The sequence below is a fragment of the Ovis aries genome, chromosome 20 (assembly GCF_016772045.2).
Source record: "Ovis aries strain OAR_USU_Benz2616 breed Rambouillet chromosome 20, ARS-UI_Ramb_v3.0, whole genome shotgun sequence".
Classification (NCBI taxonomy): domain Eukaryota; kingdom Metazoa; phylum Chordata; class Mammalia; order Artiodactyla; family Bovidae; genus Ovis; species Ovis aries.
The window spans coordinates 32,340,523-32,368,287 of record NC_056073.1 but is presented as its reverse complement, the minus strand read 5'-3'; the positions used below and the strand labels follow the sequence as shown (position 1 = coordinate 32,368,287).

The following is a 27,765-nucleotide window of genomic DNA, read 5'->3' as shown; positions in this document are numbered from 1 at the left end:
AGGGGATCTTCTCCATCTTTTGTCTTTTATATTGGCAGGTGGGTTCTTTAGCACTAGCGCCACCTGGGAAGCCCCAAATAAACAAATTTAAATATAAATAAATAAATTTAAAATAAGTATATTTATATTTGAATATAAAGAAATAAAATAAAAATAAATAAAGCCAAACTTAGTAATCAGTTAATGCCTTCCCCCAGATTCCCACACCCCAAAGAATTCAAAGTACTCTGGTCTCTGACTAGCTTACTGCCTCTCCAAGTTATTACTAGATTTCACTAAAGTGAAAAGTAGAATAATGCTCACCTAAGGTTAATTCTTTTGTTGGTCAACCACGCTAATCCTTTTATAACTCAGATTTGGAGCAATAGAAGAACAATGAAAGTCGGTTAGTTCTGTCTCCAACATTCCAGGGGTTTCTTTCATATTTTCACACTACTAACAGACTACATTTCTCCACAGATTGTAATTCTACACAAACTCAGTTTTCTTTTCTTTCCTTTTTCTTCATAACAAAGTGAAAATCGCTGTCCTTTAACACCAAGTGAGCTTCAGTGGCTAAGTTCCTGCCTCTCTCGTCATTAAGAGGTTACTGCTGGAGAAATCTTAGATGTCTAGTTTGAACTAACAACTTTTTCAGCATTTTAAAGGATTTTCCTTAGGTTGCTGATAATTACTGAGGTAAAACAATACTATCTCTTAGTACCTGGGGAGGATTTGGTTTGGTTTTAGGGTCAAATGTGGTATTTATAATAAATAGAAGATTTTGATGAAGGAAAACTACCCCCTGCTGTGAACAAGCAAGAGAGAAGTTAACCATTACAAAGGAACAATTTTGCAGGAAATTATGTCACTAATATAGAAGTTACTGGTTAACTGCAGTTCAGTTTCTGAATCAGTGGAAACAGCTGCATTAGGGAACTATGATGTTCTGATGTTATTTAAAGTTTGGGAATTCTAACTTAAAAATTTTTTATCACTCAATAAGACCATGACTAGAAAAGCCAGGTGGCTCAGTGGTAAAGAATCCATCTGCCGATGCAGGAGACGTGGGTCAGGAGGATCTCAAGAAGAAAATGGCAACCCACTCTGTATTCTTGCCTGGAGAATCCCATGGACAGAGGAACCTGACGGGCTGCAGTCCATGGGGTCACAGAAGAGACGGACACAACTTAGTACACATGCCACGCCATAGAAGATAGCATTATTGAGGCTAGATGCCCTAATGTTTTTTATTCACATATATCGATTTCTAACTTAGTTATAAACTACTGAAGTTTCAGTGATTGCACAATATAACATTTTTTCAACTCTCCGTTTTATGACGTATTTATTTGATCACTTCCCAATGACATGTTCAAATAGTAGAAAAATACCGTACTGAGTGCAGATCTGAAAAGCACTTAAAACATCCATGTGAACAGAGAACAAGATTTAAATACCATTTAAATTAAAATGCAGTAAAAACTTTTCCTAAGAAGACCCCAGGGAGTTTCCTGGTGGTCCAGTGGTTAGAGCTATGCACTCTCGGTACTGAGGGCCCAGGTTCACTCTCTGGTTGGAGCACTAGGATCTTTTGAGCCTTGCAGACAGCACAGTGTCTAAAAACAAGGATGAAAGAACCCAGCACATCCTGTGCTGTGCTTAGTCACTCAGTCTTGTCCGACTCTTTGCGACCCCATGGACTGTAGCCCTCCAGGCTCCTCTGTTTCCAGGCAAGAATACGAAGTGGGTTGCCATGCCCTTCTCAGCACACCCTGAACCCTGCCTAACTAATTTTTTCCCATGATTAACTCAAATTTAGTCTGAAAGAGACAAATGACAAAAACAAGTTCAGAAATTTACTCAGGCCAGAAGGGAGAGGAAAAAAGAAACAAAAACCGTCATATGACTTGTATTTAAGATGCACATTTTTTCCCCCACCATGTTTGCATCTGTGAAGTGAGGATGAAACAAAAATGGTGTTTAGCCAATTCACCATCAGCTAAATCTGAAAGCCATTCCCTACACTTTCTGGTAAACTTCAATCATGCCATTCTGTATTATAAGCTGGATCCTGGGAGACCTTTCCCGAGGCATTAGGGTTATATTAAAAATGTCTAGAGGCATTAGGGTTATATTAAAAATGTCTGGATGCATGTCTATCAGTTTCAGAACTTCACTTCCAGGTCTGTTAAACTGGGAAAGGTCTAGAACATGCCCAGCATTCCTGAAAAAGTGTGCTTAAGCTCTAACATCTTTCTAGATGATTCATATCTGAACATGGCTTCCCTTAGTACTGGCAGAGCGTGTAAGAAGTACAAGCTCAGTTCTTTAAAAAAATTAGATGATAAAGTTTAACAAATTATACACCATGTCATGCAAGGTTTTACCTCTACTTAACTCTATCTCCCCTACTTTTAAATTTCTTGAGAGTAAATTTTCACCAAATTTGCCATATCATTCTTGGCTATTGCCTGGAGCCAATTCAAGCACATGACAGTGTGACATAGATTTATTTTATGAAAGAATACAGGATAAGGTCTATTACCTTCACAAGCCAAAATTGTAAACATTTTGACAGATGCTGAATGTTTATACAATTTTTTTAACTGTTCCTTTATATTAAATACCTTTTCAATACACCCATAGTTAGTACTGGAGAAGGCAATGGCACCCCACTCCAGCACTCTTGCCTGGAAAATCCCATGGACAGAGGAGCCTGGTGGGCTGCAGTCCATGGGGTCACTAAGAGTCACACGTGACTGAGCGACTTCACTTTCCCTTTTCACCTTCATGCATTGGAAAAGGAAATGGCAACCCACTCCAATGTTCTTGCCTGGGGAATCCCAGGGATGGGGGAGCCTGGTGGGCTGCCGTCTATGGGGTTGCACAGAGTTGGACACGACTGAAGCGACTTAGCAGCAGCAGCAGCATAATTAGTACATCAGGGTGGAGACTGCGCCAGTTATTAGACGTTCATTATGTGTTTTCTCCAAAGATGGTAGTTCTAGCACTTTTATTCTGAGAAATCCTTTAAAACATCTGTGTGGTGCCACAATCTTTCATCTACAGGGGTGTATGGACAGGCCACTCAATATGGCTGTTCTCTTGCTCTCTGGCCCCATCGGGGCCTGCTTCTGCTGCTGCTATGACTGACCTTCACATGACTGACCTTCCTAGGAACTTAGCCCAAGCCCCAGTTATTGATAGCTTATCAAAAGGGCAGTGAGAGGCATGCCCCTCTGCTGATTTCCCTGGCAACTAATAAGCCCAACTGGTAATAACTAATAACCCCTATAACTGGTAATCTTCCCTTCCCCCCAAGAGTGAAGACTGCCACCAGATCCTGTCCCTCTTCCACAACACACAGTGGGATACAGCTTTAGGACCTTGCTTCAGTCATGTAAGCTACCCCATCCAGTAAACCTCTGATATCTCTGATTGCTGACTTGGCTGTTTCTTAGATCTTGAAGCTGGGCTAGCACAGGCATTCTAGTGCTATCTTACACTACTAGTTTCAAAAAGTATAACTGAAAAAATAATTGAAATGGCAAGAGGGTCTGAGCTTAGATTTTAAAACTACAGATGTGGTTAGATTCTTGATGTGTAAACTAGTTATGGTGGTTGATTTTATTTGCCAATTTGAAACAGGACACAGAAGTTAAACATTATTTCTGGGCATCTTCAAAGGTGCTTCCAAGTGAAACTAGCATTTGAATCAATGAACTCAGTAAATTGTTCTCCCCAATGTGGGTGGTTGTCACTCAATCCACTGAGGGCCTGATTAGGAAAAAAAAAAAAAAAAAAAAGAATTCACCTTTTTTTCCCCCTCACCTTACTATTCAAGCGGAACATCTACTCTCATCTTCTCCTGCCCTTAGACAGGCATTTATAGCATCGGCTCCCCTGTTCTCAGGCCTCAGACTCAGACTGAACTGTCTCCCCAGCTTTCCAGGGTCTCCAGCAGATGGCGGTTCATGAGACTTCTCAGGTCTCATTATTGTGTGGGACAATTCCTCATAATAAATCTCCCTTTATCCTTTTGGTCCTAATTCTCTGAAAAATGTGTTTCTGATTTCTGTATTAGGAATTCCCTGCATCGCTGAACTCTGTGGGACAAACGTGTTACAATAGTTAATAAATAAGCAAGCATAGGAATAGTGCTCCCTCTTGTGGCCGAATTTCTTGAAAAATTTCCAGCAAGGGAATGCTCCCTCTTGCAGACCCCAGGATGTGTTGTGGACCCAGACCTCAGAGAAGCCCCACTTCCCATTATAGGTGCTAGATGTATACAGGAATGTGATTTTAAAAGCTGGGATTTGGGTTTGGGACAATGGACACAAATAAATCAGGACACACCTTGAAGTCATAAAAACAAAGAAAAAATGTAATTCGGTGTTGGAGTCTGATAATATTATATTTTCACTTTTTAATGTCTACCATGTGTGAAGAATATGTCTAGAAACATCAAAAAGAACATATCTTCTAAAGGCAAAAACAGTCTTGGGGTTTCTGGATTCTTCTCTTTATTATAAAATACAGTAAGTAGCTCTCAATGAGGAGTGATTTCTGTCCCCCAGGAAAGTGATGATATCTGGAGACTGGAACCTACTGGGTAGAGGATAAGGATGCTACTAGACATCCCACATAATACAGGACAGCCCTCACCCGCAAACTATCTGGTTCAATATATCAGTAGAACTGAGGTTTTAAAAAGAACTGAAATAAGAATATTCTTATGAACTCAGTCTCATATCTGACTACATACTTTCGGAGTATGCATTTTGTCTTATAATCTAATATATTTACAATGTTTAGCCACTGTTCTTCAAAACAGAAAGTATATTTGGATGTGTTGGTTGCTAGGTACGGTGAGATCAAAATTCAGATATTCTTTTCTCGGCAAAATGCTTGGAGAGTGAAGTTTTTAAATTAACTCCAGGTGGACCTGAAATATTTTCATTAGAAAAACATGCCTGCTAGCAGCAGATGCATTGAGAGCTGGAGAAAAGAGAGAGAAAAGATTACTGCAACATGGTTAGGTACCCCTCTGGCAACCAAGGAAAAACAATTTGTTTACGACCAGGAGCCCCAGTCTGGGATCTCTGAATCCTTAGGTGCTCTGAAAATAAGAGTCTGAAAGCTATTTTCAACATTTTAAAAATGCTCTAATAACAGTTGAACATGTATAAGAAAATGCCAGACTAAAATGAAAACAGTATGTAGATGCTTATCATACATACAACTTCATCTCATCTGATATAATATTGTAGGAATTTCAAGATCCTTGGGGACAAAATAATATAAGGAGTCCTTTGTGGTTAACAAAAAGTTAGAAACTACCGCCTAAGGAAAGCTAGCATTTGAGATAAGTGTGAAGAAGTAAAATCCTAACACAATATTGCACTGATTATTTTCCCTCTAGTTTACTATTTGCAGTGCTTAAGCACAGTGCTTGAATGTCGTTTAGTTGCTCCATCATGTCCGACTCTTTGCAAGGAGCAAAGAGCTCCTTTGCAAGGAGCCCACCAGGCTCCTCTGTCCATGGGATTCTCCAGGCAAGAATACTAGAGTGGGTTGCCATTTCCTTCTCCAGGGGATCTTCTCAACCTAGGGATCGAACCTGCATCTCTTGCATTGGGTTCTTTACCACTGAGCCCAGGGAAGCCCAGTACAGTGCTTGGTATATAATGATAAATTCAAATATTCTGGCTTAAGCCGGGACTTTAAAAAGAAGTAGAGCCACCTCAACTTCAAAGTGGTGGTGATGGCAATAAGAAAACTCCAAGGGAAACAACAGAGGGATGATGGAACTGACTCCTAAACCCATCACAGAGAACCCTGCTCTCACATCGACCCTGAGGATCTGCATTTGTTTTTAATCAAGGACCTATGGGTTGTTCCCTTGTGGAGCTTTAGTGAAATTTAGAGCTCTAGTAAATTCTAGGCCCTCACCATCACTGCTCCACCACCATAGTCAAAAACAGTGTGCTTTCAGGGAAACTCCACTGTTTTATTTGGGGTCACAACTGTTTGGGCCAGTACATGCTAAGAACAGACACAGAATCCACCCACAGTCTCCTTTACTGACTCTTCCTCTGTCCCTCCGGTGTTGGTTGATGTGCCTTGGAGACTGTGATCTGGACACTTTTCTCCCCTCTTTATTATACCCACCACCCCCAGGCATCTCCTGCCCTCCCACAGCCTCACTTACTACCTATGTGCCAAAGCCCTTTCATTTATCCATCTAGCAAATATCTTCTTCTTAACTCCAAACCAACAATCTATTAATAACTCTTTATTCGGTTGGATATTTACTTGGCAGTCTCAACCAGTCCAACGTAGAATTCCCGAGCTTTCCTCTAAACTATCTCTTCCTCTAGGTTACCGTCACTCAGTACTGCTGCTGCTGCTGCTAAGTTGCTTCAGTCGTGTCCAACTCTGTGCAACCCCACGGCAGCCCACCAGGCTCCTCCGTCCCTGGGATTCTCCAGGCAAGAACACTGGAGTGGGTTGCCATTTCCTTCTCCAGTGCGTGAAAGTGAAGTCACTCAGTCATGTCCGACTCTTAGTGACCCCATGGACTGCAGCCTACCAGGATGCTCTGCCCATGGGATTTTCCAGGCAAGAGTATTGGAGTGGGGTGCCATTGCCTTCTCCCGTCACTCAGTACACAGCACTGTAATTCATTATTTTACTTCTCCTAGAATCAGGGATAACGGTTTAATTAAACATGTAGTTTATGCTGAATAAATATCTGTGAGATAAATGACTGCATAAATAAGTAAATAAAAGAGGTACAACAGAGTCAGAGGTGCTGGGGATCACAGGTGCTTCCACAGAGGTGCCAAGATAGGGTATCTGCAGCAGAGCCGGCCACCAGATGCCTTGTCAGATGCAGATTCCCAGGGAATAGTTTGAGCAGCTGTCGTAGAGCTATTCCACCTCCCATCCAGATGGAGGCTACAGAAGGATGGAAAGACTGAAGACTTAGGCACAGGTATCATAAGGAAGATTTTGGAAAAAGCTGTGCTTGGGAAATCCCACCCCTACCATGACCATCAGGAGAGAGGGGTAGGGAGGGTGTTGTCCTCTCACTCCAAATCTAGTGAGACTCCAGCAGCCTGAAGAGATCCTAGACTCACACGCGGGCAAGGGAGACCAACTCTGCCGACATTCCCTCTAAAAGTGCGAGAAGTAACTGCATTCCCTCTAAAAGTGCGTGGGCTCCTGCATGCAGGCCTGACAACACGAAGATCAGTCTGGGCCTGTTTTTAATAGGATCCTGCCCCCCAAGAGTAGCATGGCCGGAAGAGGGGAACCTGCTTGAGGCAAGAAGGGGCAGAAACTGAAAGTGATCGGGAGGGTCACTGCCCACATCAAAGGAATGCCAATCAGATGTGTCTGGGTGGTGGTGGGGAGGAGGGAGGGGAGGGTGGGGGAGAGAGAGGGAGGTGGTCCTCTGGAGATCGCTTGAATATGCCCACAAGGAAATCAGCTTAAAATCTGCCCTGCCTAGAGATAGCATGGAGCCATCATTCAATAAACACTTTTGGTTCATTCTTACTTTGCTTCACTGCCCAGCAGAGTCAGAAACAGCAGCCGTGGAGTAAGAAAGGTAGTGGGGAAGGAGCAGGGGGAGCTTCCCAGAATCTCTGCCTATACCTCAATTTCCTATTTGTCCCCAGGCCTGACAAGGAGTGTAGAATCAAGTCTTTCCTTTGAACGAAGAGTGAAGCAGCGATTAGTATACTGGCTCTGACAGTGTAAATTACTGGTTTATATACAGAGTGGATGTTTTATTTTCATTGAGGTAGAGTTGATTTACAACACATTAGTTTCAGGTGCACACCACAGCGATGCAAAATTTTTATAGATCATACTCCATTTATGGATATCATAAAATATTTGTTATATTCCCAGTACTGTATCCTGGTAGCTCATTTATTTTATATGTAGGTGTTTGTACCTCTTAATCCCTTCTGCTTGACCTGCCCCTTCCAGCTCCCCTCTCCCCATTAGTAACAACTACTTTGTTCTTTGTATCTATGAGTCTGCTTCTGTCTTGTTATATTCATTTATTTTTTTAGATTCCACATGTAAGTGGAAACACACAATATTTTGTCTTTCTCTGTGTGACCTATTTCACTAAACACGATAGGGAGTGGATTTTTAAATTGCTGAACTGAGATTAGAATGAACATAAGGACTGGGAGACCGGAGAAGTCATGGAACCTGCTCAAGTTTTCAAGAGGCAGGAGAAAGACTAGACCCACTCAGCAGAATTAAAGAGACAAAAATAAAGTGGCTTCTGTGATTACATCCCATGAGGGCAATGTGCTCCAAGTACAAGCCACAGTGGTTTCAGTGATCAGTTACATAAACTGGGTTGGGCAGAGAAGGGGAAAATGCCAGGATGGCTCTGCTGGGAGAATATAATCATTGTGGGTGTAGAGTCTCCAGGAGGCTATGATGTGCATAACTGGAATAACATTTCTGAGGTGAAACAGCTCTGGGTAAGAACCCAGTGTGAGCCTGGGGTTAGATCACTGACCTGCTTTGAAGTTCAAGAGGTAAGGAAAGGGGCTTCCCTGGTGGCTCAGTGGTTAAGAATTCACCTTCCAATGCAGGAGACTTGAGTTCAATCCCTAGTCTGGGAAAATTTCACATGCCAGGGAGCAACTAAGCTCATGCATTATAACTACTGAGCCAACGTGCCCCAATCACCGAAGCCCATGCACCCAGAGCCTGTGCTCTGCAACAAGAGGAGCCACCACAAGGAGAAGCCCTCACACCAAAATGAAGAGCAGCCCCCACTCTCTGCAACTGGCAAAAGTTAGCAGCAAAGAAGATCCAGTGCAGTCAAAAGAAATAAATCTTAAAAAAAAAAAAAAAAAAAAAGGTAGGAAAAGAGATTAAGGGATCTTAAAATCAAATTGTTATATAGATGCAGAAATCTTCTGGGATCCTTTCTTAGCTTAGGATGAAAAGAAAGATGATGCTCACTTCCTCTGTATGTGTACTCAGTCGTAACTATAGCCCACCAGGCTCCTCTGTCCATGGGATTTTCCAGGCAAGAATACTGGAGTGGGTTGCCATTTCCTTCTCCAGGGGATCTTCCTGACTCAGGGATGGAACCCGTGTCTCCTGTGTCATCTGCATTGGCAGGCAGATTCTTTACCACTGAGCCACCTGGGAGGCCTACCATCTCTACCATCCCACAACTGCTCTTATCAAGATGACCAGTGAGCTCCACAGCATCATATCCTATACAGGCAATTCTCATTTCTCACCTAGCAGTAGCATTTGATGTAACTGAGCACTTCATTTTTTAAACTCTTTCTTCATTTGATTTCGTGGATCCCACCCTCTCTAATTTTATTCCTCCTTCCTGGCCATGCCCTCTCATATTCTTCTGCTGGATTTATCTTCTCTTCTTAATCAGTTAATGTTAGAAGACCTAGAACTGAATCGCAGGAACTTTTCTCTTTGAGAGAAAACTTTTCTCCTAAGAGGAGACATGTGGCTTTAAATATTTCTCTATAGTCCCAAATGTGTATATCTAACTTCAAAATCTCCCCCAAACTCCAACCACTTACTTGCTGTCTATGCTCAGATATCTATCCTGCAGAGCTCTCAAATTTAACATGTCCAGAAACAAATGCCAAGCCACAGTCTGCCCTACATCTAAATTTGCCCCTCACCAAAATTCCCTATCTCGGTAAATGGCATCATGATGGCCCATTTGTTTGAGCCAAAAAAATTTGAAGTTCACTTCTGTGCCTCTTTATTTACATCCCATCTACAAATCTTGTCAACTCAGCCTTCAGTTAATTGCACCAAACCCAACCAATCTCCCTTCCTCCATCACCCCCGCCTTAACCCAAACCATAACCATCTCTCTGCTTCCACCCATACCTTTGTCTAATCCCACACAGCCAAAACAATCCATTTAAATGTAAATCAGATTTACATCTTTATTCAAAGTACCCCCTCCCATAGCTCCCACCCTTCTCAGATTAAATTCCAAATCCTTGACAGGAATTATAAGGCCATGTGTCTGGCTACATATCAGAGTTTTTCTAAGGCTTTGTAAGGTGAAAGTGAAGTCGCTCAGACTCTTTGCGACCCTGTGGACTGTAAAGGTCACCTTAGACAGACCCATCTCATCATGCTAATGACTTAAGTTTTAAGAGTTATCACATACCGTTTCCTTATGTCTCTTATGGCATGCACTGTTTTTGAAAGATGTATTTCATCATTGTCGCCCTTAGTTAAATGAAAAATCTGCCAGCCATGTACTATATACCCAGGGTTTTTTTCCAGAGATTCTAAACCCCACTCCACCCCACCCCATGGCCAGGCAAGCAGTGCTTGAAGTCCTTTGCCCTCAATGCTCAAGTCGAACATCCCGTTAGGTGAAGCCTCTGTCTACTGGCCTCCTTCAGTCTCAGTACCCTACAGGGAGAAAAAAAAAAAAAAAAAATTTTCTCTTATGTTTCTTCAGCTCTGTGTTCATACACAGTGATTGAATGGAAATCTGTGAAACTTGTGTCTACTGTGCATTTCTACTTGGAAGGGCAAGTCTATTAACTCACACTTTTAAAATATGCATATATGTTGTAATCAATTCTAAGCCTCACTCTTCTCATATTTTCAAGGCTGAAATTGAGGTCACTCTTAAATGACACAATTAGCAAACTTTTTCGGCGACTTTTCCTTCTTGGTGGTATATAAAATAATGGCACCTTGAAATTGATATTAGCTTACATTTGATTAAATACAGAATATAAATCCTCCGCGTTTATGTTCCTCCGTCTTCACTATGAAAGTTTACTTTTGCTGCATTAAGTTTAATTATAACTTGAGTTGGGAATGGGTAATAACTTCTCACTTCCAAATTGTAGATTGCATCTGTACGAAAATGCTCCAGAAACTGTAAAACATTTTATATATATATCCAGAGTATTTTTTCACATTTAATGATTACTAGTTAATAGAAGCAATCAACACTGTACGCGCCGACCAGACCACTGCAAAGGCCCAAGGGTCGAACCTAGGTTAGGCAGTTCAACTCACCCAGGTACACGCCCCCGACCCACCCCGGGGCCGGTCCATACACTCTTTACAAGTACACACACGGGTGCAGGAGGCAAAGCTCTGATTGGCCGAGCGTCACGGGACGCGCACGCAGAGGCCCCTTCGGAGCATGCGCGGGAAATAAGATGCAGGCGCGGCGTACCGGCGCATGCTCAGTATGCCTCCGTCGCAGCTTGGGCGCCGGCGCGGGGTCGCTAAGTGCCGGCCGCCCCGCCACTGTCCGGCATGAAGGGCTGGGGTTTCGCAGCTCCTTCCTCCTCGCTCCAGCGCCATGGAATGCCTGCGGAGCCTGGCCCAGCTCCTGCCCCGCGCGGTGGGGCTGCCCCGGCGCACCCTGTGCGCTCTGGCCTTGGGCCTGACCCCCGGCACTCGCCCCGTCGTCGCCTACGGCCGCGTCACCGAATTGCTAGGAAGGAGGCGGGCCGCGCCGCTGTGCTGGCCCCGCCGGCTCCCTGTGACAGGTACCGCTCTCCCCGCCCTGCAGCTTCGGGACGCCGGGCCTGCGGTGACCCCAGGGCCCGACCCGACCGCCCAAGCCCACGTGGCTGTGGCTGCCCGCCCCGCAGTCTGCTCCGTCCTCGGCCTCCAGGTCCGCCCTTGTGCGCCGAGGGCCTGCTCTCTTGCACAGGTCTGCGGGCGGAGCTGTGTCTCACCAGCTCCGAACTCGGCTGAGCATCGCCTCCTGGCCCCTGCTAGAGTCCTCCAGCCCTCTGTCCTCCCCACCGGTCCGGCTGCAAACAGGGCTGAGTGCGCTTGAGAGAAGGTTTTTAAGAGTTTCGCTCCGATCCATCATGATAGTGCCGAAACCAAAATTAGGCTTATCTACCTGGAATGTTTTTTATAAGTATTTCTCCTTTCTGTCTCTTTCTTCTGAGCGGACACATTTAGACATTTGTCCAGTTGCTCAGGAAAGGGTGAGTGAGGCTGAAGACTTCAGAAATTGCTTCTGAGAAAGATCTGACTTTTCTTCAAGTACTGTGTAGCCAGATAGAAGGGGATGGAGGTAGAAGTCTGAGTTCATTGTTTTTCCCCCCTAAATGATAAACCAAGATGATACCTTGACATTTTCAGAAATGTGACCTTGTGGGTACTAATACTGCTCAAAAACCCAAGACATGTATGGCTTCTCAAAAATATTCTCAAACAAGTTTTCTCAATTGTACTCTCAAAATGCTCCCAAAGTAGCTCACTTTCTCCACCTGCTCTCTCGTACTCATTAGGAGAGTCTTTACAAATTGGGTTACATTGCCGATCTAACCTTTTAGGACAAGCATTGAAATTGAGAGTCTCCCTCTGATACCTTAGGGTGAAGGATGTCAGATTCGTGATCTCTGAAGAAGATTTAGCTTTGGGACCAGAGACCAGACTTGACCACTCAGGGCTCTTGTGTGGCAGAGTTTAAGTGAAAAAGGGACAGACAAAGCTTCTGACATAGACATCAGAAGGGGGAGGGGAGTGCCCCACGTGCTAGTCTTAGCAAGGGTGCTGTATACTGTTTTAATTAATTATTACAGTAAATCAAAAGAATGTCTCAAGGTTGTAAATATCTTACCAGACCCACTCCCACAGTTTACATTTTAAGATAACAGGATTCAGTTCAGTTGCCCAGTCTGGGCTCTGGGACCCCATGGACTGCAGCTTGCCAGGCCTCCCTGTCCATCACTAACTACTGGAGCTTACTCAAACTCATGTCCATTGAGTCAGTGATGCCATCCAACCATCTCATCCTCTGTCATCCCCTTCTCCTGCCTTCAGTCTTGCCCAGCATCAGGGTCTTTTCAAATGAATTGATTCCTCACCTCAAAGGTGGTCAAAGTATTGGAGTTTCAGCTTCAGTATTAGTCGTTCCAATGAATATTCAGGACTGATTTCCTTTAGGATCGACTGGTTGGAATAACAGGATTAGAACTTAACAGTGGAAAGATCTTACCAGACCCACTCCCATAATATACCTTTTAAGATAACAGTGTTAGTCAGAAGGTTTTCAGGAAGGAGAAACTGTCCTCAGGCAGGATATGTTGTTATATAATCCTTAATACGGAGTTTAAACTGAGTTGTTTTGTTTTGTAATCATCAGTTCCAGGCTTAAAGAAAAGAATGTTTTATGTGACTAAGACTAAGAAATGTAGAGGAAACAAAGACCTTTGTCCTTTCCTCCTCCTTGAGAACTCCAGACCCCTATTTCCTCTTCAGGAGCCCCAGACCCCTCTCTCCTCCTTGGGGACCATGGACTTCTTATCAGTCTCCCTAGAAATTGACTCTCTTCCCTCCAGGTAACATTTTATCTAACTTGTGACTTATTAGCAAATGCTGATTTGTAGCACTGTAACTTTTATTCAGCTGACCCTCATAAGGTGGTTTGTACAGGGGGAACCAACAAAACTCAGTTCAGTTAAGTAGCTCAGACGTGTCCTACTCTTTGCGACCCCATGAATCGCAGCACGCCAGGCCTCTCTGTCTATCACCAACTCCCGGAGTTCACTCAAACTCTTGTCCATCGAGTCGGTGGTGCCATCCAGCCATCTCATCCTCTGTCGTCCCCTTCTCCTCCTGCCCCGAATCCCTCCCAGCATCAGTCTTTTCCAGTGAGTCAACTCTTCACATGAGGTGGCCAAAGTACTGGAGTTTCAGCTTTAGCATCATTCCTTCCAAAGAACACCCAGGACTGATCTCCTTTAAAATGGACTAGTTGGATCTCCTGCAGTCCAAGGGACTCTCAAGAGTCTTCTCCAACACCACAGTTCAAAAGCATCAATTCTTCGGCACTCAGCTTTCTTCACAGTCCAACTGTCACATCCATACATGACTACTGGAAAAACCATAGCCTTGACTAGACGGACCTTTGTTGGCAAAATAATGTCTCTGCTTTTTAATATGCTGTGTAGGTTGGTCATAACTTTCCTTCCAAGGAGTAAGCGTCTTTTAATTTCATGGCTGCAGTCACCATCTTCAGTGATTTTGGAGCCCTCCAAAAATAAAGTCTGACACTGTTTCCACTGTTTCCCCATACATTTCCCATGAAGTGATGGGACCAGATGCCATGATCTTAGTTTTCTGAATGTTGAGCTTTAAGCCAACTTTTTCACTCTCCACTTTCACTTTCATCAAGAGGCTTTTTAGTTCCTCTTCACTTTCTGCCATAAGGGTGGTGTCATCTGTATATCTGAGGTTATTGATATTTCTCCTGGCAATCTTGATTCCAGCTTGTGCTTCTTCCAGCCCAGCGTTTCTCATGATGTACTGTGCATAGAAGTTAAATACAGCAGCTTCCACTAACTATCCATTTTACACATGGTGTATATATGTCGAAGCTACTGTCTCAATTTATCCCACCCTCTCCTTACCCATCATTTTCACAAGAACAAATTATGTCTTTGAATGTATAGGAAAGAATAAGATCAGAAATGAGAGTATAGCTTCCTATTATATGGATAGGAATTTTGTCCATGCTTCTTGTGTTTAGTAGTGTGAACAGTGTCCTTTCTCAGGCATTAAATTTACTTGGTTATACTTGAGAGCTTTTCTTCAACTTAGTCTAATCACATTTTCAAGTAAAAGTTTGCCTTTATTCCAGTTCACTGGGGTCTTTATTTCAGTGCAGTGAATTATTTCACAAGTATTCACTCTAAAGTATATCAGTGGATGTAGAAAACGGACTTGTGAAAATGCTGGGTAAGGAAAGGCTGGGATGAATTGAGAGAGGAGCATCGGCGTATACACACCATGTGTAAAATGGATAGTTAGTAGGGAGCTGCTGTATAGACAGGGAGCTCAGCTCGGTGTCCTGTGATGACTGAAAGGGCTGGGACAGGGGCAGGGAGGCTCAAGAGGGAAGGGATGGATATGTACACATAGCTGATTCACCTACAGCAGAAACCAAGACAACATTGTGAAGCAGTTATACTCCCATTTTTAAAAATAATTTAAAAATTAAAGTGTATCAGTGGGAAAGAAATTAAATATAGAGTTAAAATCTGTAAGCTTCATAATTTATAGGTTAATCAAATAGTCCTGATACCTGGAATGCTGAGAGGTCAGGTAGTTCTTGGAATGTATGTTTTCTAAACTATGTCTTCCAATGTAACTTTCATTAAGAACCTTTCTACGTTGTATGAAAAGGAATAGGCGTTTTACTTTAATCGCAGAACATCGTTACACATTTGATGTCCAACTACAAGATATAATAATTAGAAAGGAAAAGGGGTGGTTGGAATCCATAAATTCTTCTAATGCCTCACCTAAACTATTACTTTTAAAAACCATGTTTTGCCATACCTAACATAATCCCCTGTAAATGTTAAAAGTGTTTCTTATTTTCCCCTCTGGGAAAAAAATTCAAAACATAGTGAAATAGTTTGAAACATAGTGAAACTCTACAGACTATGAGAGCTGTATCTTAGCTATATGTGAAAACCAATCATATGCTCACAAGGAATTCTCTAATTCATTCTTCAGGTGAAATTTACCGGAATAGAACTTCAGATGTGTCTCAAGCCACTTTAGCCAGTGTATCCCCAGTGTTTACTGTGGTGAGTATATGTGGTCCATTTGATGACTTACAGAGAGTACATACTTATTAAGTTAACTGGGCTGGACAGATCAGCCATGATACTACTTACTTAGTTTTATAATGTATAAGTCATTGTCTTTTGTTTAGCCAGTGACTTGAGTGCCAGCTAGATTTGCTGCATAGCACTCTTGAGTCTTTGCTAATGTCTGCAGAGCTTGTCTTAGTACTAGAACAAGTGGCTCAAATCACATTTCAGAGCTTCCTGGTTGAAACTCAAGATTTCTTCAGAAATCTATTCAGAAGTCCTTGAAGGCTATTAGCCACAAAATGGCTTGAACCCGTGCTATGCAGCATAATACATGTAGAAGCATTTTGAAGGCAGCACAGGGTATTACTTAAAACTGCAAGCTTTGTTGGGTCTTGATCTCTGCAGCATTCTCTAAAATGGTTCACAGAAAAAAATAGAATAAAACAACATAACTGGTGTGTATCACACACACATATTTAGAGGAAAATAAGGCCATTGGGGCACATATTAACAAAGGGAGAGAGACTCTAGGTCACGGTTACATGGAAACTGGTTTTAATATTCTTGTAACATTTTTGTAGGCTTTTAATTTTTTTAAATCTTAATTTTTAGAGAAAGAGCCAGAGTTTGTAAATTCAGATCTCAACTCTGACTCTTACTAACTAGATGGACTTGGAGAAATTATGATAATATCTTTGTGCCTTGGTTTTCTCATCTGTAAACTAGGTTGGGAAAGATTGAGGGCAGGAGAAGAAGGGGACAACAGAGGATGAGATGGTTGGATGGCATCTTCGACTCGATGGACATGGGTTTGGGTGGACTCCAGGAGTTGGTGAGGGACAGGGAGGCCTGGCATACTGCGGTTCATGGGGGTCACAAAGAGTCGAACGTGACTGAGCGACTAAACTGAAACTAGGAGTAATAGTACCTACCTTGTAGAATAATGAGGTTTAAATTAATTTAAATATGTAAAACCCTTAAAAGTAATACCTCACACATGGTAAGCATTCAGTGTATATATTAGCCATTATACATCGTCATTATTATTTAGGCTTTTTAACATAGCTTTTCTTTATGAACTATACAGAACAAGACAACTCCCAGAACTACACGGAGAGGTTGTCACTGTTACTCACTCTACTGGGAGTTAGCCAGTTTAATTAAACAATACAAAGTCAGATGTTAAATATTGAAAGAAGGTTCTTTGCTGGTGAAATCATTGTCTACCAAGAACACTTAAGAAAATCAGTTGATGCTATTTGAAATAATGTGAGTTCCTTTCAAGGTAAACATTAAAAAAAAATCAGTTTGTATGATCTCATTTTTTTTTTAATTAAAAAATCCCATTAAAAATGATAGAGATAAATACGGAGATGCAAAAATTTTCATCATACATTGTTAAGTTGAAAGCAGAGGAGAGACTGCAAAGAAGTGTATGTAGCGTGGATATATTTGGTAAGAATAAGTCTGGAAGGGCATTTAGTAAAATGTTAGCGTGGTTTTCTCTAAAATTTGTGACCAAATAGTTTATTTACGAATTTTCTGCAGCAGATGTATGTATTTGAAATAAACCTAAGGAGGAAACCTAGTATATATTACACAAAACAAAACTTCCCTTGATGTAGGTTTCCCTTTAACTCTGATGTTTTATGTTATCTTTGCTCACAAGAAGCAAGCTGAAATATACTATGCAGTTTTCTGGTGGTATTATTAACATAGCATGCATATTTAGGACTTGTACCTCAAGTATATCTTAGAGTGTGTCTTCTGAAAATACATATTTAAGTAGTAATTAATGCAGCCCAGCACATAGTGATTCATTTAACATTATTTTGATGTCCTCAGACTTGACTTGTGGACAAGTATTACAGGAAAATGTTCCCTCTGTTTTATAGGAAGTAAGTACAGTTTCGGCATTGTGTCCTTTCTGCACTATCAGAAGAGGTCTTTTCTGTACATATTTATTGATTCTGCAGCGCCCATCAGAGAGACCTCATAGCATCCCTCAGATACTAATACTTAGATCCCAAGATAAGCCACGTTTGATCCCAGTCTGTTCAGAAGGCAAAAGGATAGGAAATCCACAAGGGCAGTATTTGGTGTCTTCTGTTCGAAAGAAGTCCTTCCAGCCATCCAGGGGCTCCTGTGGCCCCCTGTGTGAAGCTCAGGTATGAAGAGAGGATATTCTCAAAGGTGGGTGCGAGATCCACCTTAGCTTAGACCCCCTGGGGCCCTCTTGTCAGTATCTCTTGTCACCATTCCAGAGGCATATCCCGGCTCCTGCAAGGAGCAGTCAGTTACGAGAGCCACTGTCTTCAGGAAGGCAGAACTGTGGCTCCCCACCAGGTATCATGATCCACTCTCAGTCTCCCCACTGCAGTCCGTCAAGCAGTGATTGGGCATTTTCACCATGAACGATACGGCCTAGTGACACAGCTGACACTCCTTCATCAGATCTTCTGAGGAACCAAGTTAGATAGTTAATCCAAGGTCAGATTTGTCCTGGCAAAGGAAAGGGGACTTTTTGTTTTAATCCTGAACTCATAACCGAATTTAACTTAAGAACAGCAGATATGGTTTATATCTTTATTATTTTAGAGTTGTTTTCATAATACCATATGATATGATACCACAAATCATGTGCTGATTTGGGAGAAAATAATGCTGTTATTATCTGTCTCCAGACAAAATTTGACAAAGAAGGAAAGGTGACTTCTTTTGGTGAGTATCTGTAATTTTCTTTTAAATCAACCCACTGGAAGTAAAGAAACTATTATATTTTGAGTAAAATATTGTTTGCTTATATGGATGTGTTGAAGATGATCTTTCTTAAGCATTTGTCCATTAGCCCTAACTACTGGCAGCGTTTGACCTGTACTGCAATTTTCGGGGGCTGGAGGGGAGGAGAGAAGCCACTCACTCTAACAGAATGTTCAAGCAAGAGTGTTGGCTGGTATGCAGCCAAGAGAGAAACACTTTGCCCTTGTGTTTCTCTTCCTTAGTCTCCCTTCCACTGCCCTGGTCCTCATGGTCATCTCCCCCTGTGCCATGTTGAGGGCAGAATCAAGTAATACCACTGCCATTGCAGTGCAGTGGGTGACGGCGGACAGGAGGGACAGGGCACTGGATGGCAGTCATTGACACTCTGCCAACGATGGCTCTTGTGGACAGTTTCTTTTTAAAATGAAACTCAGCGTTACTTTACCATCTGACCACAGGTGCAGGTTTCAAGTCTCCCTGTCCTTCCCACCCTCTAGTCCTGTTCCTGCTGTTGCTGAAATCCTAGTGGGGTGTATTGGGTATTGTTTGGCTCCGTATCGCCTCAAAAGGTTGTTCTACTTAGAGCTCTATCACAGGTGTGGCTTGATAGTATAAGAATAGATGCTCCCATTACCAGCATGATTTCTTGAGTTTGTTGATCTCTTTTGCTTTTTCTTAGGTGATAAATTTAGTTTTCAGGTAGGAGAATCTAGTGATTTTATTTTCTCATTTTGTATTAGTCTAAGAACAAAGATAATTGGACCATCTGTTCATAGATTTAAAATGCTGAACTTAATAATATAGTAAGGAAACAGTAGAAAATGTAGTTCTGTACAGTTCATATTTAAAAATCCATGCATCTGGAGCTAGGAATTGTTACTGTAAGTTCTAATGATGTATAACTATGGTTTTTATACTGGTCCCAAGGGGTTTCTCTAAGTGCAGAGAAATTTTATGAAGTATGGTTAAGAGGAGAATAGAAAAATTATTTCGACCAGATTTAGCCTGAATGTTTTTGAGGTAGAAATGGGTGTTACAAAGACCCACTTTGATTACTTAGCCATTAAAAAGAATGAAATAATGGCATTTGCAGCAACATGGATATAGAGATTGTCATACTGAGTGAAGTAAGTCAGACAGAAAAGGAGAATTATCATGTTATATCCTTTATATGTGGACTCTAGAAAGAAATGATACAAATGAACTTAAAAAATAAAGACTCACAGACTTAAAAAACAAACTTACGGTTGTAGGGGGAGTGGGGAGAGTCAGGGGAAAGGGATAATTAGGGAGTTTGGGATGGACATGTACACACTGCTATATTTAAAATGGATAACCAACAAGGACCCACCATATAGCATATGGAACTCTGCTCAATGTTATGTGGCAGCCTGGATGGGAGGGGAGTTTGGGAGAGAATGGATACATGTGTATCTATATGGCTGAGTCCCTTTGCTGTTCACCTGAAATTGTCACAACATTGTTAATCGGCTATACCCCAATACAAAATTAAAAGTTTAAAAAGTGCAGTGGCATAAATTGCAAAAACAAAAGCAAAAAGACCCATTTTAGCTCTTGTTTCTGGTAGTAATAGATTATCTCAGTGGTGTTGGGATGGGTACTCTGATATAAAAATCTGAACTTTTTGGTTTATAAGTTTACCCACTCTTTTTATTGAATACATTTCTTTTTTAGAAAGGAAGAAAACTGACTTATATCAAGAATTAGGTCTTCAAGCCAGAGATTTGAGGTTTCAGCATTTAATGAGCATCACAACCAGAAACAATAGGATTATCATGCGAATGGAGGTAAAGGATTGTATTTCATTTCCATGTCTCCCCTGCAGTCTTAAAGTTCCTTCCTTACTATCTTGATCAGTAGTTTAAAAGTAATTTTGTAATTAAAAAATAGATGTGTGAAACTATTATGTGATATAGCATGGTGTTAGGAGTAGAACTCATTTTACGTGAATTGTGTACCTGTGCTCAGCAGGTGAAGCTCTGCTCTGTTAATCATGGAAAAGGTCTGACTGCGGTCTCCTTTCTCACTATTTGAATTTAGTCTCTAGTTTCTGAAATAAGAGAAAGATTCTTGGTTTATAACAGACTTTTTCAGTCATATACAGTATATATGTAATTGCGTTGCAACTTCAGCTACTAAGAATATATTCTAGTTTTCGAAATAGCCTAGAAGTAACCTTTATGTTTTATCATCTTTTTTAAAATATTTGTTTATTTGACTGCTGGATGTTAGTTGCTGCATGTGGGACCTAGTTCCCTGACCTGGGATTGAGCAGGGGGCCCCCTGCATTGGGAGCGCAGAATCTTAGCCACTGGACCACCAGGAAAGTCCCTAAAGTTTATAACTAGCATTTTTCAAAACTTTTTAAAAAGTGCCTCTGTAATAGAGAAGTATGTGATAAAGTGAACTATTTTATAATATAACATGTTAGGAGTAGAACTCATTTTACATGGATTATAGAAGAACGTTAATTATAGCATCTAATTGGTATGTGTGTAGGTATTCACTGTATAATTTTTCAACTTTTTTGAATAAAAATGTTCGTATTAGAGTTGACCTTTGAGCCTCATGGGGGTGGGGGCACTGAACCTCCAAGCAGTAAAAAATACATGTGTACGTTAGAGTTCCTCCATACCTGCCGTCCTCAGATTCAGCCACCGCAGGCCGTGTGTTTGTGTGGTATTTACTACCGAAAAACATCTGCATGTAAAATGACCCAAACAGAATATGTTAGCCTTTCTCTTCAGAGTAAATTTTTAACTTCATAGTGTTCTAAATTAGAGCACTAAGGCCACATTTTATCTTTATGATTTCAGATTAGCTTAGTATGTTTTGATGATGTTTTAAAAAGGAAATTTCCCCACTTCAACCAAACCAATCATGATTAATCTTTTCTAAAAATCTGCTGAATGCTTGACTTTAAGACCTTGTCTTGTTTCCTTTGTTCTCTATATTTCTCTTGATTACCCTGGAAATCCTAGTAAATACATAATTTCCTTAATTCTAGTTCTGTTGAGAGTGAGTGAGGTATTAAGACTTGCATTTATTTTAGGCTTCCTTTCTTTTAAAAAAAAATGTCTTGGTTTTTTGTTTTTGTTGATTTGTTTTTGAAAAACCAAATGAACAGTGATTTGATTTAGGCTTAGTCCAAAATTAATAAGAGTATTGGGACTTCCTTGGTGATCCAGTGGCTAAGATTCCTTGCTCCCAATGCAGGGCCTGGGTTTGATCCCTGGTCAGGGAACTAGGTCCCACGTGCTGCAGCTAAGACTCGGTGCAGCCAAATAAATAGCTTTTAAAAATTAATAGAGTATTAAATTCTAAATATTTTCTGAATGTTACTTTTTCCCTACAACTCTAAAACTTACATATATGCCTGTGTACATATATCTATCTACACATATGTGCGAGCATGTGTGTATGTATATGTATGTGTGTGTGTGTATATATATATATATTTTTTTTTTTTAACAGTACTTGAAAGCTGTGATAACTCCGGAGTGTCTTCTGATACTAGATTATCGTAATTTAAATCTGGAGCAGTGGCTTTTCCGGGAACTCCCTTCACAGTTGGCTGGAGAGGGTCAACTTGTCACATACCCTTTACCTTTTGAGTTTAGAGCTATAGAAGCACTCTTGCAGTATCGGGTAAGCCTGTGTTTGTCCAGCTTCTTGAATGTTTTCTGATTTTACAGTGCTATGGAGGAGGAAGACCCTTTGGTTTTTTCTGGTTTTGGCTGTGCTGGGTCTTTGTTGCCGTGTGGCCTTTCCCCTAGTTGTAGCAAGCGGGGCCTTCTCTCTAGCTGTTGTGCACAGGCTTCTAATAGCGTGGCTTCTCTTGTTGCTCAGGGCTTCCCTGGTGGCTCAGATGGTAAAGAATCTGCCTGCAATGCCGGAGACTGGGGTTCGATGCCTGGGTTGGGAAGATCCCCTGGAGAAGGAAATGGCTATCCATTCCAGTATTCTTTCCTAGGAAATCTTATGGATAGAGGAGTCTGGTGGGTTACAGTCCATGGGATCGCAGAGTCGGACATGACTTAGCCACTAGACAACAACTCTTGTTTCTGAGCACAGGCTCCAGAGTGCTAGGGCTTCAGCATCAGTAATTGTGACTTCTGGGCTCAGTAGTTGTGACTCCTGGGCTCCAAGGACAGGCTCAGTAGCTCTGGTGCACAGGCTGAGTTGCCTCACGGCATGTAGGATCTTCCCAGATCTGGGATCGAACCCATGTTTCCTGCACTGGCAGATGGATTCTTTACGACTGAGCCATCAGGGAAGCCCTGGTATTGTTCTAATGGCACTTGCCGTAACCACACCCTCCCCCCAAATAGAAACATCTCAGGGTCTTATATGTGGAAAGTGCTTAATTCTTAAACTTTATGACTGAAATAGATCTAAAGTCTCTAGGTATAGTATACAGAGTCTCTAACAGTCATGTTATGACATTCAGTGAAACACATCTCAGGTTGTCTATCCTGACATCCTGTTCAGGGATGCTAATTCAAAATACTTTATCTTAAATATGATACAAATGAACATACCAAAAGGTTTTAGCTGTATGCCATTTTATTCTCTTAACTAAATTGTATGTTGGGTAACTGCTTACACATGATAAAGTGAAGTCACGTCACTCAGTCGTGTCCAACTCTTTGTGACCCCATGGACTATAGCCCACCAGGCTCCTCCATGGAATTTTCTAGGCAAGAATACTGGAGTGGGTTGCCATTTCCTTCTCCAGGGGATCTTCCCGACCCAGAGATCGAACCTGGGTCTCCCACGTTGCGGGCAGACGGTTTACTGTCTGAGCAACCAGGGAAGCCCTACACATGATAAAATATAATACAAATATTTCATCAGATCATTCTGATACTTACCAACCATTCTTTGATTTGTTGGTACAATCCTTTGTCTGAAGTAACTAAATGATGCCTCTGTTTGAGACCTAGTTTGACCTAGGAATCGTGTACACTTCTCACAGTGCTTGTATTAAATTGATAATCACTGAGGGTCTGGGGATCCTGTCAAGCTGTGAACAAGGATGGTCAGTGCTTTCTGGGCCGTGACGAATCTTTCGTCATCTGTTCTTCCCCCATCAGTCAGGATAGTACTGTTCAGGACCTGGCTACAAGCAAGAGCCAGTGCCATCCTAACCAGATTGGAGAAGAGGAGGGAAGAGGGGAGAGTAAAGGGGGCATGAGGTGGGTCGGGGGTTGGTGGTGCCTGGCACCCTTCTCTTTGTCTGCCTTGCTCTGTTGAGGTAGTAGGAGATGGCTCCGTTCCTTCCTGGGGTTAGAAAGGCAGCAGCACCAGCTAGTACCAGCCAATGAGATGGTGGCTAGTTGAAGCCCACTCACTGAGCAGGGAAATAATAGAAGGAAAGAAATGAAGGTACATGAACAGTGGTCAGTGCTGAAGCAACACAGACTGAGTCAGCTCTCAGGAGCTCATGCTGGGGTGGAGAGTGTATTGCAATTTACACTGTTAATTTCACTACTTAATTCAGCTACTGTTACACTGCATACTAACAGTTATTGGAAGTATTTTAATATTTTAACAGATAGTATAGCTATATCATGGAGAAGGGCAACCCACTCCACTATTCTTGTCTGGAAAATCCCATGGACAGAGGGCTGTGGTCCGTAGGGTTGCCGAGAGTCTGACACAACTGAAGCGACTTAGCATGCATACACATATCTGTATCAGTGCATACCTGCTGATTAATCCTGCTGTGCCTATATTAACATGAATAACAAATATACATTTGACTTTTCAACTTTACTTTTTAAAGTTTAAGATATGTTCTGTTTTTTTAAAGAGCATTTTTATTTTTTGCAAAATAACTTTGTTCATAGGAATTCTGAACTACATCCTATTCTGTTACAAAGAACGTGGGTATTGTTTACCAGACGTGAAGTTTGTTTTAACCAGGGAATGGCAGCTTTTCTTTTAATCAGTCTTCCATTCCTTTCATTCTAAGTGTCTGTAGGGGGAGGACTCTTACAGGAATTAATTTCCTGTCACCCAAATGGGAGCCTGGCAACAACATTATGCATGAGTATCTTTTAACCTAGGAGATTCGTTTTTTAATCATCTGGGATAGGCATTCCAACAGTAACCATGTTCTGAAATGTTACCAACCTTCCTAGCTATTTTCGATTTCTGTATTTAATCAGAGGATTCACTGACCCTGAGTATTCTAAAAAGATTGTTTTAATTCTTATGAAAGGTCATGTTGTTATCTAGATCAACACCCTTCAGGGGAAACTTAGCATTTTACAACCACTGATCCTTGAGACATTGGACGCTTTGGTGGATCCCAAACATTCTTCCATAGACAGAAGCAAACTGCACATCTTGCTACAAAATGGCAAAAGGTAAATATGGTTGATTTACCAAGTTGGGAATTAGACACAAATGTCTTAAACTTCTCTTTTAGTAGTCTTAGAGTGAAACATTTAAGGTAAATTCAGATCCAAAATTAGTATAGTTATTAACTATCTTAAAAATACCAACTAGTCTTCCAAATGGTAATGACATTATTTACTTTGAAACTTAATCTCAGTGCCTTCATTGCCATATCTGGTTTTCATTATTCTTAAAAATCTTTCATAACTTTTAAAGTAGGAAAGTAGCCTAGGGTTACTTTAAACAGCTTTTTATAAAGAATTAGGGTTAGGGTCAGTAGCCTAGGTGGGAAGTTGAGCTAAAGGGGGCACACAAACAAATGTTTATTGAAAAGCTATTTTCAATGAAATGCTGTATCAGTCTCTTTTATATGTGTGATCTCATCTCAACCTGTCATCAGTCCTGTTGACATGGTCCTCATTTTGAAGATAAGAAAATCGAGGTCTAAATAACTTGTCTAAACTTTAATAGCTACTAAATGACAGATCTATATTCAAATCATTTTTTTTTCCCTCCAAAGTTCATAAAGTTTTTGTTTGTTGATCATAATGCGTTCCAGAATTTAATATATTAATTTGTATTACAGATTGAATGATCAGTCCCTCAGGATTTGTACCCACTAAAATACTTTTAAGAGTTAACAGTTTAAATTCCTGAGTCAGTTTTTTGTCGAAAAATATTAGGATGTTCTTATCAAATAAAAGTAAATGGTCTCTTCTTGTATTATCACTGCCATAATTAAGAATAAAAGTAAATTTCTGGCCCCAAAAGTTTACATCACAGTGATTGTATGTTTCTGAGATAAATAACATAGGCTGAAAATTATATCATCATTTAATTTTATCACTTAATATATTAACAGTCTTGTATTGGGAATTGATTCTCAAACTGCCTAGTAAATACCAAAAACTTTTTACAAGTTGGTGTTTATCATGAGTGTATAAGGGAGTCTGCTTGATAAGACATTAGAAAGGCACTGCTCCTGTAGGAAAATTTTTTACAGGTTTATGTTATTGATCATTTCTATACAATTATTCTTACAGCCTGTCAGAGTTAGAAACAGATATTAAAATCTTCAAAGAGTCCATTTTAGAGATCTTGGATGAAGAAGAGCTGCTGGAAGAGCTCTGTCTGACAAAGTGGAGTGACCCACGAGTCTTGTAAGTGAACAGTGATGCTTTGTTAGTTTTTCCCTTAGAATCAGTTGTCTTCTTCAGATAACTTTTTATAAAGAAGAACATTTTTCTGGAATAGAGGGTGCACTTTTCATCCCCCGTTTCATTATTTCCTTTTCCGTATTGCATCTAACTGAATTTAATGAGGACTTGTTACGTGCTTGCTCTGTATACAACAGCTATAAAGATAAACACACCATTGCCTTTATCTTCAAATGCCTGACCAACAGAGTGACATACACGGCTAACTTTGCTGGAGAGGTCCGCGGGAGGGGTGGGGCAAAGGGTGGGTGGAGTGCAGGGAGGCGAAGGAGACACTGGCACAGATTCTGTAAGTCTGGTTAACATAAAAACACTCATCTTACAGACCTTTCATCTCTTAGGAACGTAAAAATCATGTATGCTTCTTCTGTATACACAAGTTTAAATGCTGCCTTTTCAAATGTTTGTGTTCTTTGTAACTATCATTATCAGAGATTAATACAGACACCTTTGTAATGTTCATAGTTTCTGTAGTGTGTACAGATTTTTTAATTGAGAAATTAGTTATCTATATCTTAATAAGGAAACAAAATAAAAAGGGCTTTGTATCCTAACAGATAGATATAGTAGCAGAAACTCAAACACTTGAACTCTTGTTTGCTTTCCTTCTTAAGCCAGTCTGTCTCTAATATGCTTTATACGTGTCTTTTCCAGAGCGCTTCATTCCTGCTTATCCTCTTTGGTAGGACTGGGGGTATAACTAAAGAGGGGGAAAAAAACTAGTAACTTTTTTTTTTTTAATGGAAGTATAATTTGGTTTACAATTTTGTCCTAATTTGTGTTATACAACACAGTGACTCAGTTACACACCTATGTATATTCCTTTTTTAGATTCTTTTCCATTGTGGTTTATCCCAGGAGACCGGTTATAGTTCCCTGTTCTGTACAGTAGGACCTGGTTGTTAGCCATTCCATATGTAATTGTTTGCATCCACTACAGGCTCCCAGTCCATCCCTCTCTGTCACCTCCTCCCCCTTGGTAATCACAAGTCTGTTTTTTATGTCTGTTTTGTAGATAGGTTCATTTATGCCACATTTTAGATTCCACGTATAAATGATATCATGTATTTGTTTTTCTAACTTCACTTAGTATGATAATCCCTAGTTGTATCCATGTTGCTGCAAAAATGGCGTTAGTTCATCCTTTTTATGGCTGAGTAGTATTCCGTTGTATACTCATTCATCTGTCCACGGACACTTAGGTTGTTACAGTGTCTCAGCTGTTGTAAATAGTGCTGCTACACTGTGAATATGCTACGTTGGAGTCCATATATCTTTTTGAATTATAGCTTTGTCCAGGTATATGTCCTGGACTAGGATTGCTGGATTATACAATAATTTTATTTTATTTTTAGTTTTCTAAGGAATTTCCATACTGTTTTCCATAGTGGCCACACTAATTTACATTCCCACTAACAGAATAGGAGGATTCTCTTTTCTTCACACTCTCTCCAGCTTTTGTTATTTGTAAAGTTTTTGATGATGGCTATTCTGACTAGTGTGAAGTGGTACCTCATTGTAGTTTTGATTTGTATTTCTCTAATAATTAGTGATGTTAAGCATCTTTTCATGTGCCTACTGGCCATTTCATATCTTTGGAGAAATGTCTATTAAGGTCTTTGGCCCATTTTTCGATTGGGTTATATGGTTTTGGGAGTTGTATAAGCTATTTGTATATTTTGGAAATTAAGCCCTTGTCAGTTGCATCATCTGCAAATATTTTCTTCCAGTCTGTATGTTGTCTT

The 27,765-nt window shown here is 40.9% G+C and overlaps 1 protein-coding gene and 1 long non-coding RNA gene across 4 annotated transcripts in view; one reads left to right on the top strand and one right to left on the bottom strand.

Moving 5' to 3' along the window:
- Positions 1-9,930: 9,930 nt before the first annotated feature.
- Positions 9,931-11,108, bottom strand: LOC121817383 (uncharacterized). 2 transcript variants are annotated; one of them, XR_006057260.2, is made up of 2 exons: positions 11,059-11,108; positions 9,931-10,437 (listed from the first exon to the last, which is right to left on the bottom strand). It is a non-coding gene; the product is annotated as an uncharacterized LOC121817383 (long non-coding RNA). The 2 variants fall into 2 exon arrangements; XR_006057261.1 differs by lacking the exon at positions 11,059-11,108 and adding an exon at positions 10,750-10,902.
- A 125-nt stretch (positions 11,109-11,233) lies between these two features.
- The window catches only part of MRS2 (magnesium transporter MRS2), a 34,075-nt gene continuing 17,543 nt past the window's right edge, over positions 11,234-27,765 (top strand). For both annotated transcript variants that reach the window (XM_012101197.5, XM_004019106.6), the window contains exons 1-7: positions 11,234-11,540; positions 15,535-15,608; positions 18,302-18,338; positions 20,073-20,185; positions 21,873-22,046; positions 24,642-24,772; positions 25,847-25,963. In XM_012101197.5, the coding sequence (XP_011956587.1) occupies positions 11,351-11,540; positions 15,535-15,608; positions 18,302-18,338; positions 20,073-20,185; positions 21,873-22,046; positions 24,642-24,772; positions 25,847-25,963 (836 nt within the window). In that variant the 5' untranslated portion in view covers positions 11,234-11,350. The remainder of the gene's footprint in view (positions 11,541-15,534; positions 15,609-18,301; positions 18,339-20,072; positions 20,186-21,872; positions 22,047-24,641; positions 24,773-25,846; positions 25,964-27,765) is intronic.